This window comes from Microtus pennsylvanicus, chromosome 11 (genome assembly GCF_037038515.1).
Source record: "Microtus pennsylvanicus isolate mMicPen1 chromosome 11, mMicPen1.hap1, whole genome shotgun sequence".
Lineage (NCBI taxonomy): Eukaryota > Metazoa > Chordata > Mammalia > Rodentia > Cricetidae > Microtus > Microtus pennsylvanicus.
Genome location: NC_134589.1, coordinates 483,582 through 506,135, shown reverse-complemented (window position 1 = coordinate 506,135; position 22,554 = coordinate 483,582). Strand labels below are relative to the sequence as shown.

At 44.4% G+C, this 22,554-nt stretch overlaps 1 protein-coding gene across 1 annotated transcript in view; it reads left to right on the top strand.

The window, feature by feature from the left end:
- The first annotated feature begins 1,030 nt into the window (after positions 1-1,030).
- Positions 1,031-22,554, top strand: part of Tbcd (tubulin folding cofactor D) — a 162,197-nt gene continuing 140,673 nt past the window's right edge. The window contains exons 1-6 of the mRNA XM_075989722.1: positions 1,031-1,313; positions 2,573-2,623; positions 7,237-7,334; positions 8,353-8,454; positions 9,151-9,297; positions 9,710-9,765. Of these exons, the coding sequence (XP_075845837.1) occupies positions 1,094-1,313; positions 2,573-2,623; positions 7,237-7,334; positions 8,353-8,454; positions 9,151-9,297; positions 9,710-9,765 (674 nt within the window). The 5' untranslated portion in view covers positions 1,031-1,093. The remainder of the gene's footprint in view (positions 1,314-2,572; positions 2,624-7,236; positions 7,335-8,352; positions 8,455-9,150; positions 9,298-9,709; positions 9,766-22,554) is intronic.

The following is a 22,554-nucleotide window of genomic DNA, read 5'->3' as shown; positions in this document are numbered from 1 at the left end:
TTATTTAACAAGAACAGTTGGTCAGAAGTGGAACTACAGAAGCCAAAAAAAGCAAGGTTAGTACATTTAGAGACTGTCCTAGAACTATGGATTTTGATGGGTTAGGCTTTTGTTTTCAGTTTAACTGGTGGGTGTTGTCTACATGCTGAGTTTTATAGTCTGAACGGTACTTCCATCATGGAAAGAAAGCCTGGGGCTCTATTACACACTCGGAGTTCTGAGACTTAGTGCGGGAGATTTTACCCACTAAACTATCTCATTCCTTCACCACTTTACTTTCCAGTGAGATCTATTATGTTGGTGAGCGCAGGGCCAGCAGTGTGCAGCCCACACCCCTTGTCAGGGCTGCCTTGGGCGGCCAGCATTGTTCCGATGATTAAAATGTCATCGCAAATGCCTTCATCCTGGAACAACATCCCTCTCACAAACCCTATAGTCCCCCAAACTCTTTTTTTTTTAAAGATTTATTTATTATTTATTATGTACACAACATTCTGCCTCGATATATGCCCGCATGCCAGAGGAGGGCGCCGGATCTCATTACAGATGGTTGTGAGCCACCATGTGGTTGCTGGGAATTGAACTCAGGACCTCTGGAAGAGCAGCCAGTGCTCTTAACCTCTGAGCCATCTCTCCAGCCCCCTCCCCCAAACTCTTATAGCACATCGTAGGCGCTCTGACATCGTCACCCAGTTCTCATCCCCCTCTCCCCTGCGTTCAGACACCTCCCCTCCACTCAGGCCCTTTCCACGCAGCTTTCCTGCAAAAAACCCTCCGTTCCGCCCCGATCTTAAATCCTCCTTGTCCAGACGCTCCGCCCCCAGCCCGCCTCCAATCACCCAAATCCATCCCACGCCTAACTCAGATCTGCCCACAACTCAGACCACACTCTCCGCGGCCCCACCCCTGCCGGGCTCCACCCACTCCCAGTTGAGGCTGGAGAAGCCTCCGTCATCCTAGTACCGCCCTGTGCACCAAGCCGGCTTCGCGCGAGCTGTTTTGTCGGCTGGCGCTCCCTGTAGGGCGGGTCGAAGGTCTCGGGGCGGAGCTGGCGTCTCTCGTGGGGCGCCTCCTTTCTCTCCCGGTTGCCGGTATGGTTCTGACGGAAGCCGCTGGCGGGATGGTCCTGAGCGATGAGCCGGCTGCGACCACTGCCGCCGAGGAGGAGGAGGAGGTGGAGGATGACGCGCTCTCCAGCGGCGCCGCCCTGGAAGCGTTCGGCGAGAGCGCGGAGACCCGCGCGCTGCTCGGCAGCCTGCCTGCGGTGCACGGCGAGCGCGCCGCCCGGGAGGTGGCGGAGGAGCGATTCCGCGGTGCGCGCGGGGCCCCGAGTTGCTGTCCTGCTGTCATTGCAGCTGGGAGGAAGGGACCTGGGGAGCCATACCTCCTGCCTGTCCTGTGTTGCCCGGGAGCGAGCAAAACACACTTGGTTCTTGTCTGCGAGCTGGGAGGGAGCGAGCAGGATTGCCGAGAGCAAACCTGCCACCTAAGGGCGCTTGTGGCTTGGGGCGTGTGCTCCTCTGGGGCTCCGCTGTGAGGCCATTGGCTCTTCAACCTAAGAGCGCCAGGTTTAACTAGGACCTCGGCTGCAGGCAGGGCAGGAGAGTGGACAATGCCATTAGGTTCCTTGAGTGGTTCCACATTCTCCACGTCTGGGTAGACCTTTGCAGTCGTCTATAATGGATACTGTCTGTCATAGTTTTTTTTGTCAAGTTGACACAAACCTAGTCGTACCTCGAAAGAATCTCAAGTAATTGCCACCACCAGGTTGGCTTGTAGGCACGTCTTTGCAGATGAAGGAGGGTCCAGCCCATTGTGGGCCGGATAAGAGAGACTGCTGAATTTGAGCCTGGGATCAAGTCAGTGAGCAACGCTTCCATATAGTTCCTGCTTCTACTGCTTAAATTCATTCCTTAACGTCCCTCAATGTTTGGCTGGGTAAGCCAAATAAACTCTTTCTCAAGTTGGTTTTGTTCAGTTTTTATCACAGGAACAGCAAGCAAACCAGGGCAGTGTCCAAATGAGCCCTTGGATAATTAAAGCTTTATATGTGAGCAAAATAGTTTTTGTGGATTCCTTAGCTAAGAAGATTCTCTCCACAATGTCTTTCTTGCTTCGGAGTGATGGGGCTCTAGTTTTAGGGAAAGGCAAGGGGGTGGGGCTTAGTGGAGGGAGTCTGAAGTGGCAGATGAGGATTGCAGAGGCAGAGAGATCTCTGGGTTGGGTCGAAGCAGATTAAGTTGCTGGTAGGGGTGGAAGGCTGGTGGCCAGGGTCAGGGAGGTTGTGCAGTCACTGGTTTGAAGATTGTTGGAATGGGAGGGCCTCACGCTTAGCAGGGGAGCATCGAAGATGTGGAAGGGTGTATCTGAAAACGCATGAGAAAGAGGGTCCACGAGGACGATGTGGTCACACTGGTCCTCAGGAACGTGTTGGGCATCCATTAGCTAGGTCGGGTGTGTCCCTGGGAGTTACAAAGACCAAGAAGAGGGGCGCTGTCTCAGGGTTACCCAGAGGCAATAGGAGAGTTTATAAAGCCATCTGATTTGATTTTTTATATTGTTTTCCTTTTAGTGATTATGGACAAATACCAGGAGCAGCCTCACCTCCTGGACCCACACCTCGGTAAGCATAGAAGCCGGTGATTTTGATGGTTCAGTATTGATCACCATGAAGGCTTTGTGTGTACCTCTGGCACCTCTGTGTGTACCCCTGGCACCTCCGTGTGCTACCGGCAGAAGGTGCCAGATGAAGTGTCCGTGGGGCTGTGTCCTTTTTTGTCTGCCATTTGGTTTTATGAACCTCTGATAATGAAGACCTGGGAGTTCAGGTGTCAGCCTAGATTGTGTGCAAATGTGTTTAAGCTACTTTATTCGCATTGCTATTTAAAGACTACATCTTGGGCTGGAGAGATGGCTCAGCGGTTAAGAGCACTGCCTGCACTTCCGAAGGTCCTGAGTTCAATTCCCAACAACCACACGGTGGCTCACAACCATCTGTAATGAGATCTGGTGCCCTCTTGAGGAAGAGACCTACCCGGTCAGTCGTCCTCACCAGCTTAGACCATGAAACCCAATATGGACAAGTTAACAGAACCTCCATATGCTGGCTGCCCATGCATGCTTCAGTATTGCTAGAGCAAAGTTTCATTCATTTCTTTTCTCCTTATGTGTGTTTTAGCGTGTTATGTGAACAGCTGTTATCTTCCAGGTAACTCACACAAGATCGTGCGCTTTCTAAGTTCCCGGTTTATCTACACAGCCGTTGATGAGGTCATCTGTCATCTCCATGTTTACAGAGGGAGACACTGAGGCGTGGTCTCATGTCTTTAGTATAAGGAGAGTGTGGTACAGGGCTATCCTCTGAGATAAACAGCCACCGTCTGTGGAGTTCAGCCACGTACACTTTCAAAAGATTATTTCAGCTGGGCTTGTTGACTTTTTACACCCCCTCATATGGAGGCAAGAATGGTCAGTAGACCCTAGAGTCTGGGTTCTCAACCTGCGGGTCTTGACCCCCCTCATACGAGTCACATATCAGATACCCTGGATATCAGATTTTATATTGTGATTCATAACAGTAAAATTAGTTATGAAGGAACAATAAAATAGTTTTATGGTTGGGGTTCACCACAATATAAGGAACAGTATTAAAGGGTTGCGGCATTAGGAAGGTTGAAAACCACTGTTCTCTATAATATTTATATAATAGGGTGTATATATATATATGTGTATGTGTACATGTGTGTATAAAACATATAGCACCACATACATTTTTCTCTATGTATTATACATTATTATCTATCTATCTATCTATTTATCTATCTATCTACCTACCTACCTACCTACCTACCTACCTACCTACCTACCTACATATACTCTAGGCCCTAGAGTATATAGGCCAGGCAAGACTAGAGGAGGGAGACTCCCATCTCTGGCTATGGGAAAGTCAACTCTGCTGGGTAAAGACTTTTTTGGGAGACACCCTCATTCCAGTAAATAACCCCTCACCCATGCTCTGTAAAGAAGTCCAGTATATACCCCTGGGTTCCCTAGAGTGAACTCTGATGGACTAGTACCTTGGTTTGCCCTTGGGACCTTAGAGGAGGTGTAGATGTTTTACGTCCACCCCTAGGAAGGCATTTTAGTTTGTTTGCTTTGCGTTGCTTTCATTATAATTGAACCTAATCCATATTACATTTTTTTGGTTGTTTGTTTGCATCTTCTGTTTTGAGACAGAGTCTTGCGAAATAGCCCTCGCTGGCCTTAAATTCATGGCAGTTCTCTAGCCTCAACCTCCTAAGTGTTGGGATTACAGATTTGAACCTCTATTCCTGGCTTCGTTTCTCTTTTTTTGAGGTCGGGTCTTGCTATGTAGCCTGCGTTGGCTTCAAATACTCTTGTTTTTGTCTTGTTCTATTTTCTCCTGTGTGTGTGTGTGTGTGTGTGTGTGTGTGTGTGTGTGTGTGTGTGTGTGTGTGAGAGAGAGAGAGAGAGAGAGAGAGAGAGAGAGAGAGAGAGAGAGAGAGAGATTGAGCTATCCAACTGATTTAATCACTGTAGTAACCTTGCAGTCCCTGTGGAAGGTCAGTTATCCTAAGCTACATGTAAATATGGGGAAACTGAGGTACAGGTCTGAGAGGTTCAGTAACTTGTTCCCTGCTGCACAGTTGGTGAGATTGCAGGCAGGATTTAAACACCCACTCCCCTGAACCTCTTGAAGATGGGTCTTTGGAGGGACCAGTTGCAGATGAGTGGTTGATGTCAGACTGAGGAGTGGGTATTTTGGGTCTCGTCTGATAGTTTTGGATTCCTCGTTATCCCCATGAAACAGATGTGGGCACTATACAAGAAGTGAAAGAAGATATTTGACCTCTTCAGGTGACAGCTTTGAATCTGTAGCTCTGCCCTTATTGTCAGACGCTCTGCTGTGTAGCCCAGAGTGTGATATGTGATGCTTACCGGGTGCCCTCAGTGTTTTGTTTTGTTTTTTAATGAGATAGGATTTCTCCGTATAGTCATGGCTGTCCTGGAACTTGCTCTGTAGCATAGGCTGGCCCTGAACTCGCAGAGATCCACCTGTCTTTGCCTCCCAAGCGCTGGGATTAAAGGGGTGCACCACCACCTCCTGTTGCCTCCCAAGCGCTGGGATTAAAGGGGTGCACCACCACCTCCCATTGCCATCTAGTGCTGGGATTAAAGGGGTACACCACCACCTCCCATTGCCATCCAGTGCTGGGATTAAAGGGGTGCACCGCCACCTCCCGTTGCCATCCGGTGCTGGGATTAAAGGGGTGCACCACCACCTCCTGTTGCCATCCAGTGCTGGGATTAAAGGGGTGCACGAGCACCTCCCGTTGCCATCCAGTGCTGGGATTAAAGGGGTGCATCACCACCTCCCGTTGCCATCCGGTGCTGGGATTAAAGGGGTGCACCACCACCTCCCATTGCCATCCAGTGCTTGATGAGTTTTTATTGTGAATTATCTTCTGGGAAGTAGAGATAGGTTCATTTTTGAAGAAGACCTCGATGCTTGCTTGTGCTAATCCTTTCCTGTGTGGGGCACATTTTGTGACTTCATTTTTGCCTTTCAGTGCTGTGTGTAGTGTGTATCCATTGAGGTTTAATATATTTGAGTTTGAACATTGCCTATTTTTCTTGTGCTTTTTTTTGTTTGTTTGTTTCTGAAGCAGGGTTTCATTGTATAACCTAGATCAGCTTTAAACATCTTCCTGCCTCAGCCTCGTGCTAAGATTGTAGGCCTCTGCCAGCAAGCTCAGTCTCTTACTTGGCATTTGGTCTTTGGTAGTAAGCCCAGAATCTTACTCTTTTTAATTGATTATGTAAGGTTTATTAACTGAGTGATCTGGCAGCCCTTCCCCCTGTTTGAAATATAATATTTTAATGTAATTTTTATTTCTGTGGGCATGTGTCAGTTCTCGGAATTGCAGGCAGTCGTTACCTAGCCAGCATGGTTTCTGGGAACCAAACCTTACCGATTTTCTTTTTACTTGGTTCTGTTTCTGCTTTTGGTTTTTGCTTTATCTTGGTGTTCTGGGATTTGTTGAATTGCATACTGAATTATTTAGTCTTCACAGTGAATTGATTCTCGTAATTGAAAATGTCCTCTAGGTTTTGTGATGTTATTGTTCCTTAAGTCTCTCCTGATGGTAAATACTGCGTGTCTCTCCTTTTTGTCTGGATTCAGCCTGCCAGTCCTTGTCTTTCGATAGCTATTAGGGTGTTTTCATTTAGTAAAGCTGACAACATGACTAGGTTTTTTTTTTAATTAATTTTTTATTTCATGTGCACCCATTTGCCTGCATGTATATGTGTGAAGGTGTCAGGGCACCTGAAATTGAAGTCACAGGCAGCTATGAGTTGAACCAGGACTTGAACCCGGGTCCTCGGGAAGAACAGCCAGTACTCCCGACTGCCGAGCCATCTCTCTAGCCAACATGACTAGGTTTAGTCAACTCTTTTGAAACTTACTTTCTCTTTCTTATTTCCTTTTTAGGTTCTTTCTTCCTTTTTTTAAATTTTTACTCTATTACTTTATTTTGTATTAATTTAATTGCTTCGGTGTTTATTTATTTTGAGACAGGGTCTCACTTTATAGGCCCGGCTGATTTTGAACTTGTTGTGTAGACCAGGCTGGCCTTGAACTCACAGAGACCCTCCTGCCTCTGCCTCCTGAGTGAGTGCTGGGATTAAAGGCGTGCGCCACCACTTCTTGGCTTGGTAGTTTATCTTCACTATGTGCTCAGTGGTTTTTGTTTTTGTTTTCTTTTTTCCAGAATTTATCATATGTACCCTGAACTTACTACAATATACCCTCAAATAATACACATCTCCTTGTCCTGGGTTCTGATCATGGTCTCTGTACAGACAGGAGAAGGCTGTGTTCCGCATTACCCTCATTGTCCTCTCTTTTCCATCTCAGTGCATTAGTTCAACCTAGTCTGTTGGTAAATCAGAGCAGTTGTAACAGGTGTCCCTGTAAAACATGGTGTCAGTTACCGATTTTAGACATTTTCCCTGTATCGTACAAGGGGGAGGGAGTTAAGGGGCGAACCTTTCTTTCAGAGGCGACTGAGGTGAGCATGCGCTTTGCTGTATTGACACTTGGTTACCCAGACTTGCTAATACTGAAGCATTTGTATGCCCTAAATACAACCATTTTCATCTCCCCGTTGATGATTAATTTATGTTAAGTATTTCATATCTGCTTTTCCCTAGAGTGGATGATGAACTCCTTGTTGGACCTGGTACAGGACGAGACATCTCTGCCTGGCCTCGTGCATCTGGCTTTTAAATTTCTTTATATCATCACCAAGGTAACATTTCTGCAGCACTGTAGAGCGGACAGAAATTTTCTCATCCAGTTACCTCCTCAAGTGTTATTTCTCGGCGGACATGTTTCTTCAACACAAGCTGGATTGTCATTCTCTTTTCAGTATGTGTTAGGTCTTGAGTCTTAGTGATCTTGGGATCCTTTAGTTAGAATAAGGAAAAAGCAGAAAAGCTGGATGAAAATAGAAGTGCTCAACCCCATACACACACAAAGTCTTACCACGTATCTCTGATTGTCACTGTGTAGACCAGGCTGGCCTCAAACTCACAGAGATCCCCCTGCCTCTGCCTCCCAAGTGCTGGGATTAAAGGTGTGTACCACCACCACCCAGCAATAATAGTACTTTGTAAGATAGAAAAGGGGGTGAATTTACTGGGGAGTCTTACGATGCAGCTCCGAGGAAGAAGGGCTGGGGCTGACGATCTGTTTTCTCTGCAAGTTCTCTGGTGATGTCCATGTGATTTGGAGTAATTTCTGTGAAGTTTGTTTGCGTCTCAGGGCACATGTTCTAGCATTCTTACCGTGTAGCAGGGCGAGGAATTTGGCTGTTGAGATAATGCTGCATGTTTTATAGAAGTGTGAGTGGGGCCATTGGAGGTGCATAGGAACTTCGTTTTCATAAACGTCAGAGACTGATCTCGGAACAGGGTAGAAGCAGAAGTTTTTAGTTTGTCATATACTTATGCCCCTGGTGCACACAGTATGATTTGTTAACCAAATTGGGACAGAGCATATTTACTGAATATTAAGAAAGAAAGGAAGGAAGGAAGGAAGGAGGGAGGGAGGGAGGGAGGGAAGGAAGAAAGAAAGCAAGCTAGCTCTCTTGTCCCTTCGGTGTTGCTGAGTTGTGTCACTGCAGTGTGACAGGATCTCCTCAGTCATGGGGGACATAGACAATGGTTTTTGATAAAAATATCAAGATAACTCTGTTGGTCTTTCTATTTTCTAATTATACACTATAGTCTATATTCTTTGTATTCTAAAGTCATTTTATTTGGCAGGTTCGCGGGCATAAAGTATTTCTACGTCTGTTTCCTCATGAAGTAGCTGATGTTCAGCCTGTGTTAGACATGTGTGCAGGTCAGAATCCTAAGGACCATGAGGTGAGTCCCACCTCATCCCGCCCTGCTGGCTGCACTGTCACTCACAACTTCTTCCAACTTTCCTTGGTTTTATCTTAGGCTGTTAAAAAAAAATTCTTCTGCTTCTTTAGCTTCTATACATGTTGCTCTAAGTTACTCTCTTTTAGACTATATCCTTTAAAAAGCAAAGAGTATACCTGTGCCAGGTCTCCAAGACCACCACAGGCCCATGGTACCCTAGGAGGACACACATCACAGAGTTGTGTTTATAGCGAGGGTGGGGTTGATGGCGTGTAAGGGTAGGCATTGAGTTGGTGGGAAGGCCGATAGGATGGTTAGCGGAGTGCAGCTGGATATTGTTCTCTCTTTGGGATTATTGTAGGTTCTTGTTAAGTAACCCAGACTAACCGAGAACTTACTATGTGGCATGGGCTGGCTTTGAACTTGACATCCTCATGACGCAGACTCGTGAATGTTGGGATTACATGTGGGTGGGTGCCTTATGCCTGGTGGCTTCTGCTCTTTTTTTTTGGAGGTCAGGTCTTGCTCTGTGGCCCTGACTGGCCTGGAATTTCTTACATGAATCAGGCTGGCCTGGAACCCAGAGCAGTCCACCTTCCTCGCCTTCCGAAGGCTGGGATTCAGGGTGTGCACCATCACACCCATCAGCTTTGTCTTCTGTACTGGAACCATTCTGACTGTGATTTAACTCCTTAGACATGGGAAACACGCTACATGCTTTTACTATGGCTCTCTGTGACCTGCTTGATCCCTTTTGATTTTTCACGCCTTGATGGGAACCTCCCCTCTCAACCTGGAGAAACACGAACACCCATAATGGACCGTATTCTGCAAGTAGCAGAGGTAACTATGATCATATAGCCCTTTGGCAGTTAATTGTACACTTGTTCACACTTACGTTGTTCTGAAATGGGTTTGGTTAGATAAACCTTTGATGCGTATATTTATATTTGCTCGACTGACATTCTTGCTGTCAGTGATATCTCAGCTTACTTTGGGTAAAATCCCACCTCAGCTTACTTTGAAACTGTGGTAACTTATGTAGAGATTAGATGAATTACTTGAGTAAATCTCGTTTCTTTATAGATAATATAAATATTTGCTAAGCATAATGGTGGTATATGAGAGGTTTCAGGGGCAATTTACATTTAATTCTGACTATTGTATAAATATATTGTATAAATACTACATAATTGTAGGCAATCTGGAAAATAACGAAAAGAATACTGAATTGAAATTTGTCACATTCTTGCAGTCCTATTTGGTCGTCAGTGACAAGGCTCGAGATGCAGCTGCTGTCCTTATTTCTAAGTAAGTGTTGTGGGCTGTGCAGGGCTATTGACAGAGATGAGCCTGATACATTGTAAGCCTGCTTGTGTCTGTGCTCAGATGAAGTCTGATCTCGTTGCCCTCCCTGAGGGAGCAGGTAGCTCTGCTTAGTCTTGGAAGGCCTCTGAATGAGAAGTGACCACCCTTAGTGCTGCTTTGGGCTTGTGGGGTTGACTGGCACTAGTTTGTGGCACTCGTAGGGCTCACTGGTGCCAGGTTTGGGCTGGGAGTTTGAGGGGGTTGCCTGGTGCTGGTTTGGGACTCACGGGGGTTACTTTATAGGCCCTTAAAGAGAAATATGCTTAGCGCAACTGGGCTTCCTTTCTGTAGTGTGGTACCCCCTGAGGTGGTAGCAGTTGTGAGGTTTTGTGAGCCACCATGTGGGTGCTGGGAATTGAACTCAGGACCTCTGGAAGAGCAGCCAGTGCTCCTAACCTCTGAGCCATCTCTCCAGCCCAGTTGTGAGGTTTTGAGCCATCTCAGAAGCAGTTTATGCTGGGGTTTGTAGAGATCATAGTGACACATGGGTATGATGTGGGAATGAAATTCTCAGACAGGGTTTGTAGTTCACTGGGTAAAATCCTGGGTTCTGATGAAACGAACAAACCCTTGCAAATGTCCTGTGTAGCCAAAATGCAAGTAGGAGGTGGTCTCTGCGCTAAGGTGGTCAGCACAGCCTGCTTGGGTTGTCTCAGACATAGAAGCCAGGGATGCCTGTAAAGGCTGAATATACCTGTGCTGGGAAATCCGGGAATGTTAGGATTCTTTAAAAACATCTTATTCTTGAAGCTGGTGCGAGGGGTCAGCGGTTAAGAGCCCTGACTGCTCTTCCAGAGGATCCAGGTACCTACATGGTGGCTCACAATTGTGTGTAACTTCAGTTCCAGAGGATCCGATGCCTTCACTCAGACATACATGCAGGCAAAAAACCATAAAAAGGAAATAAAAATTAACAGAAATATTAAAAATATTATCCTTGGGGAATTTCATGCAAATAAATTCCCTATTATCTCCCTACACCTCGCCCTAACGTCCCCCAGACTCACCCATTCCTTTCTGCTGTTGTGTAACACTGTTCCTGGGGAGACTTGAACAACAGTCTGCTCACCTCAGATAGGAAATTAATAGTGACAGATCCCAGTGTGGCTGTCCCCAAAGTCCAACTGGGTCCACTAGTGAGTTTTGTTGTGATTACTTATAGGAATATGGGTGAGGGGTTACTAACAGAAACAGAAACCACTCAAAGACAGCCTCATCACCAAAGCCCACTCCAGCATGGGGGACAGCTCGGGTACCTTGGCACACACTGCAGTGTGTAGGGGACAGCTCAGGAACCTTGGCACACACTGCAGTGTGTAGGGGACAGCTCAGGAACCTTGGCACACACTGCAGTGTGTAGGGGACAGCTCAGGAACCTTGGCACACACTGCAGTGTGTAGGGGACAGCTCAGGAACCTTGGCACACACTGCAGTGTGTAGGGGACAGTTCAGGACCCTTGGCACACACTGCAGTGTGTAGGGGACAGTTCAGGACCCTTGGCACACACTGCAGTGTGTAAGGGACAGTTCAGGACCCTTGTCACACACTGCAGTGTGTAGGGGACAGCTCAGGAACCTTGTACACACTGCAGATGTGTAGGGGACAGCTCAGGAACCTTGTCACACACTGCAGATGTGTAGGGGACAGTTCAGGACCCTTGGCACACACTGCAGTGTGTAGGGGACAGTTCAGGACCCTTGGCACACACTGCAGTGTGTTGGCAGTTCACCAGGCAGGAGACTGTCTTTTCCAGGAGCCCCAGTTGATCCGAGCTTTTCCAGTTACCCGTCTTGGCCTTTGCTGCTTCCAGGCAGTTTTCTTGTCTGTCTCTTAATAGTCCTTGCTGCTTGTATATGCTTGGGGAGGGAGAACCTTGTTGAATCTTCTCAGTTTCAGCACTTCCTGAGCTTAAGGGATGTTTTTCAGGATGGAATATTCACCTTCCTTTAGGACATCTTGTTATTTTTACTTCTTTCTTAACATTCTGTGCCCTTTTTTGTTTTAAATTTAATCCTTTTTCTAAAAAAAAGGTTATTTAATTTGTATTTTATGTGTGTAGATATTTTACATGAATTTGTGTTTGTATCGTGTGTGCATTGCTTGTGGCGGTCAGAAGAAGGTGTTGAATTCTACGGAATTAGAGTTACATATGGTTGTGATCCACCATGTGGGTTCTGGGAATGGAACCCTAGGTTCTTTGAAGAGCAGCAAGTGCTCCTAACATCTGAGCCATCTCTCCAGCTCTAACATCCTGTGTCTTGAGATATATGGTTTTGTCTGGGAAGAAATTGATACACAAAACCTACTCTCCCACACTTTGTATCCTCTTTTTTTTTTTTTTAAAACAAAACTATAAAAACAAAAACTTGGAGGCCAATTTGTGTGTTGCCTGTATATTTATGGGACCCTTAAAGAGGACAGATTTTTTCCCCTCCTTCAGAAGCCATCGACTGTCTATAGCGCCTCAGTTAGGTGTTTGGTACTCACAAGCTCCTTCATCCTTCATGGTGCATTGATGGCTGGCATGATTTGTACAGGCAGCTATATAGGCACTGTGAGTTCGTGAGAGCAGTGGTCCCATCCTGTCCAGGAGATGCATGCGTGCGAGTGAGTTTGTCGTGTGTGTGTGTGTGTGTGTGTGTGTGTGTGTGTGTGTGTGTGTGTGATAGACATCCCACCTGTGACTGAGCCCTTCAGTGACATGCATTCTCTGCGCATTGATCACTGTGAGTGTCTGCATTAACTACTGCCCACTGCACAGAGAAACTTCCCTGATTGGGTCTGAGAGCTGCACTGACGTATGGGTGCAGAGTTGTGAATTCAGAGGACAGTTTAATAATATGCACATTAGCAGGATAATAGTAGTGAGTTCATCCCTGGCCTCTGTGAACTCCCCCACCACGAGTTCTTGACCAGACTACAGCGCCAGGCCTGTGTTTCTCCTTTTCGTTTGGGCCTTAAATACAATCAGCAAGCAGCTGGTTATACTTGGAATTCATGCTGCTATTATACCTCTCGGTATATCTTGCTGTTCTGGTTAGTGTTATAGTTTGCAGGGTTAAAGGCTGAGTAAGATTCTTGATGACTCTCCCTCCAGTCTTTGGCCACCTACGTAGTAACTTCCAGTAACTGTAGAAGCTTGCCAGCAGTGAGGTTAATACTATCTCATTTCTCCATGTCCTGTGACCAGTTGTGTGTGGTGTCTTCAGCAATAGGGTCTTCCCATCAAAGTTTTGGTGGGCATCAAAGACCAGTGACAATGGCCTGTGTTGTTCTTAGGGTCTCTGGGACACCTCTGACCAACAACTCAAGGGGAGGTACCTCACACTTGGTATTGAGTTGTCCTGGAACTTGCTATGTAGACCAGCTGGCCTTAAACTCAGAGATCTGGCTTCCTCTAAATCAGTGGTTGGTGTTGAATGACCCTTATACATGGGTTGCATATCAGGTATCCTCAATATCAGATATTTACATTATAATTCATAACAGAAGCAAAATGACAGTTATGAAGTAACAATGAAAACACGAGGAACTTTATTGAGGGTCACAGTATTAGGAAAGTTGAGAACCACTGCTCTAAGTGCTGGTACTGGAATTCATGTAGCAACACAACCGGGAGATTAGGCATTCCTAGTGATGTGATTTGGAATATGCACACAGTCATCTACATTAGAAATTCCAGCATTTTCCCTCCTGAATTGGTGTAAGTTGTGGTTGTTTTGACTAGATAGTGGTTGGCACCTCAAGTGAGGGGTGGCTGTAGCTTTATGGTGTTAACCTCTGTAAAGTGGGAAGAGATGTTTTTGGGCAGTTGGCAACCTTGGATGCCATGTTAGAAAGCATGACCCAGTAATTGAGCTATGGGTCCTGAGAAGGCAAGAGAGGGGAGGAACACTTTAGTTTCCTGGGATTGGCAAGGCCTCTTTGGTTTTTTAAGACAGGATTTCTCTGTTGCTTTTGAACCTGTCCTGGAACTCACTCTGTAGACCAGACTGGTCTCGAACTCACAGAGATCACCTGCCTCTGTCTCTCCAGTGCTGTCATTAAATAGCACCCCTTTCCCAAGGGCTACTCCCTCCTCTGTCAAGTTCTGAAAAGATGACAACTTTCTAATGATAGAGGTGTTACCGTTCATTGCTGCGGAACAGTACCTGAGAAAAGTCACAGGAGGAAAGGTTTGTTTAGGCTCCCAGTTTGGTAGGTCTGTGGTCCATGGTAAGTCCATCTCAGTCATTGGTCTGCCTCTGTGAAAAAGACACTGGGCTGTGCTGTGTCGGATCATAGCAGAGAGGATGGAACAGAGTTGCTGACCTCATGGTATCTGGGTAGTAGAGACAGATGGACATACAGACAGACTGCCAGGGACAAAATACAACCCTCTCAGGAAATATCCTAAATTTTGAGCTCTCATGATCCAGACAATCACTTCTGAGAAACCCCGTCAGCCAGCAAGCAGCTTTGATCACATGGTCTCTCAGGATAGTTCAGATTCAACCGTAACAAAAGAACACATACATTTTGAAGACTGTAATCTGTATCTCCTTTCTTCCTCTGGGAGGTGTAGCCGCTTATGCTTTGGTGCATATCTGGTGACCACATGTTGCTGAACCCTAAATGCCCCTGGATATAACTGTGGCTGGAGAGATGGCTCAGAGGTTAAGAGCACTGCCTGTTCTTCCAGAGGTCCTGAGTTCAATTCCCAACAACTGCATGGGGACTCACAACCATCTGTAATGAGGTCTGGTGCCCTCTTGAGGAAGAGACCTCAGTCGTCCTCATCAACTTAGACCATGAAACCCAATATGGACAAGTTCAACAGAACCGCCATATACAGGCTGCCCTGCATGCTTTAGCATTGCCAGGACATAAATTTCATTTTTCAAATTTCATGCTATTGCTGGACATGTAGATGGCCTTCTTCTTCTTTTTTTTTTTTTTTTTTTTTGGTTTTTTGAGACAGGGTTTCTCTGTAGCTTTGGTGTCCGTCCCGGAACTAGCTCTTGTAGACCAGGCTGGCCTCGAACTCCCAGAGATCTGCCTGCCTCTGCCTCCGGAGTGCTGGGATTAAAGGCGTGCGCCACCACCGCCTGGCATGGCCTTCTTCTTATTTGGTTAACATGGCCATTCCTGAATCTTCTACATAAAACTATTCTGATTGATTTCTTGGAATGAATTCCTGTAAGTGGGGTGAATTTTTTTTTTTTTAGGGGTTTAAAATATAGTCACTGCAAAGGTTAAGTAAATTGAAGGCTCCCTTTTTAGTATTTGTCAGCTGGGTGGGACATTTAACTTTGTTAAATGAAAACTATTATCTTTAAAAATTAAAAAATACATTTATTAAAAATGCTACATTTAATTATTTACTGCATGTGTCTGTGCATATGCATTTCACCAGCCTTATTGTCTACCCTGTATCCGCTGTGTATTTTTAGTACTACTAGTGGTGGTGGTACTTTCGTGCCACGCTTTACTCCATGAAGTATCTGCAGGCCACAGAATGTAAAACTCAACACCTCATGTTCACTACTTGGGATCCTACAGGAAGAGCCGCAGCTTGGAGCACCAGAACCTCGGTGCCATTTAGTTCTGCTATGAACAGAATGACTGTTTCATTTGGTGAGGCTGTATCTACCTTGGAGAGGCTGTTGCCAGACTGTGCACTGTCTGTGCAGTGCAACACTGGCCTGAGGTCGTGTGAGACCAGGGTTTGCGTAGATGGACACGGTCACTGGGAATGGCCCCGGAGGTGCCCAGTGAATTTATTTACTTGGTTCTGAGTCACCTTTTTGGTGGGGTGCAGAATGGGCCTGTGCACAGTGACGTGCTGTTCTCCCTTGAGATGCTGCTGTCTGGCCCTGCTACACTAACTGCCGGCAGCATTCTGTGCTCTTCTTTGCCTGCAGCTCTGGAACCACACTGCTTCCTGTAGTAGCTGAACTTTTAAGGCGGAACTTCCCCTAACCATTTGTTTTCAAGTTTCTGAGACAGAATTCTACTCGTCAGCCAAGGCTGGCCTGTGGTTCACGTGAGGTCCAGGTTGGTCTCAGAAATGCTATCTTCTTCTTGTCTCAGTCCCCCAGCTGCTGGAATTAAAAATGTGAGCTACCATGCGGAACTTTTCCTATAACCTTTTGTTTTTCTTAATTATTATTTTACTTTTAAGTTTATTTTTACTTTTATTTAAAAAGTGTTATTTGGAATGTTCATATGTGAACACAATGCGTTTACTTAGATGCTATCTATATACCGTGTCCTCATTCCCACCTCCAGCTTGTCTGGGAGACACCCTCCTGTCCATCCAGTTCTCTTTCCAACTTCATGTCTTGTTGTTGTTGTTCTATTTAGAAGGCAGTTTGTTTTCTGTGTTCCTTTAGCAAGATAATATTAATAGGGCCTATGATCTCCCCAGCCATGGGTTATTGCCTAGGTATTTAGTACCAGACAGGAGTTCCTTCTTGTGGATGGGCTTTACATTCATTTAGAAAGCTGTTGGTTATGACTGTAATATACATGCCACTGCTGTACCAATGGGTCTGTTTTGCCAGGCCAATCATTACTGTAGCTTACGGTCACATCTGTTGTTGGCTTTTCTCCCTCAGTAGCCTGTAAAACACCTTTTGGCACTAGGAAAGCTAGCCAGCAAGGAGGAAGCTTCCAGGTCAGAACAGCTTGATTTCTCTGTGTCCCGTGGTTAAAGTCTGTGTCTTTAGCAATCAGGTCCAGCTATCAAGTTCTGGTGAGAAAGAACACCTGCCAAAGAAAGATAAGGAAGCCAGGCTGTTGCGGGAGGTCCTCCCACTCCTCCAGCCAATAGCCGCTGAGATACCAGCCCATTAGGGCGTGGTCTCTCTCCCTTTAAAAAAGCAGCCACTTCCCTCTCCTCGCTCTCTTCACTTCCTGCTCCGCCGGCGACTAGACTCCTGGTCGCGTAGAGGACTGTTGCCTGGGACAGTGATCTGTAAGTTTTTCCCCTTTAAATAAATATCACCCAAATTGGTGTGGCATTGTTTGTGACTTACGCCTTCATTTGGCACCCAACGTTTGGTTTTAGAACCTCTCCCGGCTCGCAGCCGCGAGTTCGGCTTGGCAGCCGGAAGTTCGGCTTGGCGGCCGCAAGTTCGGCTTGGCGGCCGCAAGTTTGGCTTGGCGGCCGCAAGTTCGGCTTGGCGGGAGCCCTTGCTTCCTCAGCTGCTGCCTGTGCCTTGCAGCGGCGGCCTTGGCCTCCTGTGGTTTGCTCTTTTCTGAATTGTTTTTAAATCTCTCTTGCAAGCACAGCTCTTAAAGTGGCGCGAACCAGAGCACGCGGTTGCTGAAAGCTGCAACCCCTCAGGGTAACTCTGTCACGTGGAGGCATAAGCAGCTTCCAGATTGCTCTTCTCTACCCCTGGATTCTGGGTTTCTGGTTCCGTCTCTGGAATTGATTTAATTACATTTACTTTGTTGAGAAACTTGCGTTTTCCAGTTTTTAACATCTACTAAGGCACTGAAACAGGACCATGTTTTCATCGCGATTCTGCAACAGCGCCACCTGCTGGACAATAGGTAATATGGCAATTTTCGTTTCTAACGCAAATTTTACTGCTTTGTTTTCACTAATACAATGGATTAGTAATTTTATGTTTACTAATACAATGAATTACATCATACAAGGTTTATATGATTATGGGAATACCTTAATTTGCTTGTTACTAGGCTTCAGTTTTCTTTTCCATATTCTATCATTAAGGAAGAATATGGCACTCCTAAGAATGATAGAATCTTTACAAACTAATAATGAACAGAAGAATATGGCACTCCTAAGAATGATAGAATCTTTACGAACTAATAATGAACAACTAATTGACAGGATTAAAATTATTGAAAATCAGAAGTTATCTGAACAAGTGGATACTATGACAGACAAAATTGATTCCATATCCAAGGGTATTAGAAAGTTACCTGAAAGGGTTCAGGCTGTTGAATTTGACCTTCAGAGTTTATCACAAAGTTTTGATAAGGTAACAGACAGAATGTACCTCCAAGATGGGAATCTACATGATATACAAGAAAAGTTTAAGGAGGACATGTTATCTTTGAAGGAAAAAATTAAAGCTTTGGAATCACAGGTGCAGAATGGGGACCAAAAAATTGATACCTCAGTGAAATCACTGGAAATATATACAGGTCAGGAGATTCAGGATTTAAGAGAGACAATGATAAAAAGGTTTGAAAAGATTGGAGAAATTATTGCAGCTGGTGAACAGAGTAAGGAGGCACAAGGACAGGATACAATGCCTCCACCAGCTATTAGAACTGGCTTACCCAGGGTTCTAGCGACATACCCTGTACTTAATTCTGACAAAGCGTCAACTTCTAAAGGCTCAAAGGGAGTCAGAGAAACTAGATGGACACCAATAGCAATGAATGATCTGAAAGAAATTAAGCAAGCTGTTGTTAATTTTGGCTTGCACAATGCATATGTAAAGGAAATGATAAAGACTTGGGCTTCTAATGCTAGAGCTATCCCCCATGATTTCCATCAGTTAGTGTCTGCAGTTTTAGATAAGGGACCTTCCTTGATGTTTGGAATTTATTTCAGAGAAGAATCCAAACATATGGAACAGCAAGGAAGAGCAAAAGGTATTGAGGTTTCCCAAGATCAAATTCTTGGTGCAGGAGAATATGCTGATCCACAGGTCCAAGCTCTTTATGATGATGAAGTACTGTGTCTATGTCACCAAGCAGCTTTAAATGCTTTGAATAGGATACAAGATCCAGCAAAAAGGGTTGAATCATATACCAGAATTAGGCAGGGACAGAGAGAACCCTTTATTGACTTTTTGCAAAGATTGATTAAGGCTCTGGACATAGGGGTAACAGACCCAGAATCTAGACGAATACTTCTTGAATCTCTAGCTTTTGAGAATGCAAACATAGAATGCAAAAAGATAATTGGGCCTTTAAAGTCTAGATCAGCACCTATGGATGAATGGATTCAGCATACGATGAATGTTGAGACGTTTAGCTATAATGATGAATCTTGGGTAGGAGAAGTGATTTCCAAAGCAATGAGGAGACATCAAACTGCCAGGTGTTTTAATTGTGGTAAATTAGGACATTTACAAAGGGATTGCAGGCAAAGAATTTCTAGGAATAATATCTCTTCTGGGAATGACAAAAATAGGAGACCTCGGCCTTCAGGTATATGTAGGAGATGTGGTAAAGGCAGGCATTGGTCCAACGAATGTAGGTCAACAACAGATAGACGGGGCAATCCGATATCATCGGGAAACTCCATGGGGGGCCTCTCGCAGGCCCCCAAGCCAACAGTGGCCCAGTCATTCCCAGTCACAGTGGAGAACGTGCCTCACCAAGAAAATTAAAAGCTCCAATTTCTGCTGTAAAAAGTAATACTGGTCTAAATGATGAATTACGTGTGGAGGATGAGTCAAAAAACCCAGTAGGACAGAGTAAACGTATATTTTGGCAGACTTCTATTAATGATCAAAGACCAAAGCTAAGAGTCTGTATAAATGGCACTTTTATTGAAGGCTTATTAGACACAGGTGCGGATGTAAGTATCATTACCCCAGAATCTTGGCATCCGAATTGGCCTCTTCAAGAGGTAGATGTTCAGTTCCTAGGAATTGGAACCCTATCTTGTGTAAAACAAAGCACAAGATGGGTTGAATGCATAGGGCCCGAAGGGCAAATAGGAAGACTAAGGCCATATATAGCCAATATTGCCATAAATTTATGGGGCCGTGACCTGCTACAGCAATGGGATACCCAGATTAACATTCCTGTATTTCCAGGAATTCATAATTCGGGGAAGGATATGATGAGGTATTATGGAAAAAGGTCACCAGCCATTCAGGCTGTACAAGAACATACAGCAAATACCAAACCTTTAGAGGTACCAACAGCCCTACCTTTAAAATGGCTAACTGAGAAGCCAATATGGATCAAACAGTGGCCTCTAGCTGAAGATAAACTACAGGCATTGGAACAGCTGGTGCAAGAGCAACTAGATGCTCACCATATTGAAGAATCAACCAGCCCTTGGAATTCTCCTGTGTTTGTTGTAAAAAAGAAATCTGGTAAATGGAGAATGGTGACAGATCTAAGAGCTGTCAACAAAGTAATTCAACCTATGGGCCCACTACAGTCTGGAATTCCTTTGCCTTCTCTGTTACCAAAAGGATGGCCTCTTATAGTTATTGATTTGAAAGATTGTTTTTTCACTATACCGTTACAAGAAAAGGATAGAGAAAAATTTGCCTTCACAGTGCCTACTTATAATAATTCTCAGCCTAATAAGAGATATCAGTGGACTGTCCTCCCACAGGGTATGCTCAATAGTCCTACACTGTGCCAATATTTTGTAAGTAAGCCATTGGAAATAATTCGTAAACAATTCCCCAAGTCCATCATTTATCATTACATGGATGACATCTTGTTATCTGATTCAAATAAAGATACTTTAGAAAGGATGTTTGAAGAAGTAAAGAAAGTCTTGCCTAGGTGGGGATTACAAATTGCCCCTGAAAAGATTCAAAGAGGAAATTCTATTAATTACCTAGGTTACAGAATAGGGTTAGAGAAAATTAAAACGCAAAAGGCACAAATTAGGAGAGACCGGTTAAAGACTCTTAATGACTTCCAAAGATTGTTAGGAGACATTTCCAGTCTACGACCAGCTGTTGGGATAACACCTGATCTAATAGTTCATTTAAACAAAACCTTAGATGGTGATAAAGATTTGAATAGTCCAAGAGAACTGACAGCTGAAGCAGAAAAGGAACTGACAATGATTGAGGAAAAATTACAGGAGGCACATGTGGATAGGGTGAACCCAAATCTTAGCTGCATCCTAGTCATATTGCCTTCCAGAATTTCTCCTACAGGGATTCTAATGCAGAGGGAAGATATTATTTTAGAGTGGATATTTATACCTAATAAACCAAGTAAAAAATTAAAAACTTATGTGGAAAAAGTCTCTGAATTAATTATAAAAGGTAAGCTGAGACTTCGTCAACTAGCAGGTATAGACCCAGCAGAAATTATAGTGCCTTTTACTACTGAAGAAATAAAAAAGTTATGGGAAGACAATGAACCGTGGCAAAGAGCTTGTGCTAATTTTTTGGGAGAAATTAATAGCAACTATCCCAAAAGTGGTAGACTTAACCTCATAAAAAGAACTTCTTGGATTCTTCCTAGAATTGTACGTGATGCTCCAATAACTGGAGCCCGTACTTTCTATACTGATGCAAATAAATCAGGGAAAGCAGGTTACAAGTCAGATGAATTGAGTAAGGTGGAACAAAGCCCTTATAATTCTGTCCAGAAGGCAGAATTATATGCCATCCTTATGGTGCTAAGGGATTTTAAAGAACCTCTTAATATAGTTACAGATTCACAATATGCAGAAAGAGTTATCTTGCATATTGAGACAGCTGAATTTATACCAGATGACACAGAGTTGACTTCATTGTTTATCCAGGTACAAGACATAATCAGGAACAGGCTTTGTCCGATGTACATAACACACATCCGGTCCCATACAGGTCTGCCTGGTCCTCTAGCCCAAGGCAATGCTGAGATTGATCAATTATTGATTGGAAGTGTGTTGCAGGCCTCAGAATTTCATAAGAAGCATCATGTCAATAGTAAAGGCCTAAAGAAAGAATTTTCCATTACTTGGCAACAAGCTAAGGACATTATAAAGAGATGTCCTACTTGTTCTTTCTATAATCAAACACCGTTGCCTGCAGGGAGTAACCCAAAGGGCACTAAGAGAAATGAAATCTGGCAGATGGATGTGTTCCACTTTATGGAATTTGGTAAATTAAAATATGTACACCACACCATAGACACGTATTCAGGTTTTCAATGGGCTACTGCCCTGAGCTCAGAAAAGGCTGATTCAGTAATCACACATTTATTGGAAGTTATGGCCATCATGGGTATACCTGCACAAATAAAGACAGATAATGGTCCAGCATATGTATCTAAGAAAATGAAATGCTTTTTTGATTATTATAATATAAAACACATTACAGGTATACCAAACAATCCTACAGGTCAGGCAGTTATAGAAAGATCAAATCGTACTATAAAGGATATGCTGAACAAACAGAAAGGGACTGAAAATACCCCCAGAAATAGATTACATAATGCTTTATTAACCTTGAATTTTCTCAACGCTAATGAGAAAGGAACGACAGCAGCAGAAAGACATTGGATAATGGAAAAGTCTGCTGAACTAAATCAACCAATTTATTTCAAAGATGTGCTGACCTCTCAGTGGAAGCCAGGAGATGTGCTACGTTGGGGAAGGGGTTTTGCTCTTGTTTCCACAGGAGAAGAAAAATTGTGGATACCATCAAAATTAATAAAGTTTCGATTTGAAGAGGAGAAACCTCTTGGAAAGGAGAAATGACAACTCATCCACAATGATGATATTCATACAGGTGGTAAGAAAAACATATAGAATGGGGGCAGGGTTCTGTTCTTATCTCCACAGGAAAACACTCATCTTTGAAAAATTCAAGGGACCCTGGATATTTGGATACTGACAGATGGAAAAATACCTGCCCAATAGGAAATATCAAGAAAACTGAAAGGGTTGTGTAAGTAATATTAAACCATATTTCTAAATTTATAAAGCTGGTTTTGAAGTTGGACTCTGGCTCAGTCCTTCTCCAATTCCAAGCCTGTTAATAAGAGAAAAACCCAGAGTTTCTGGAGTT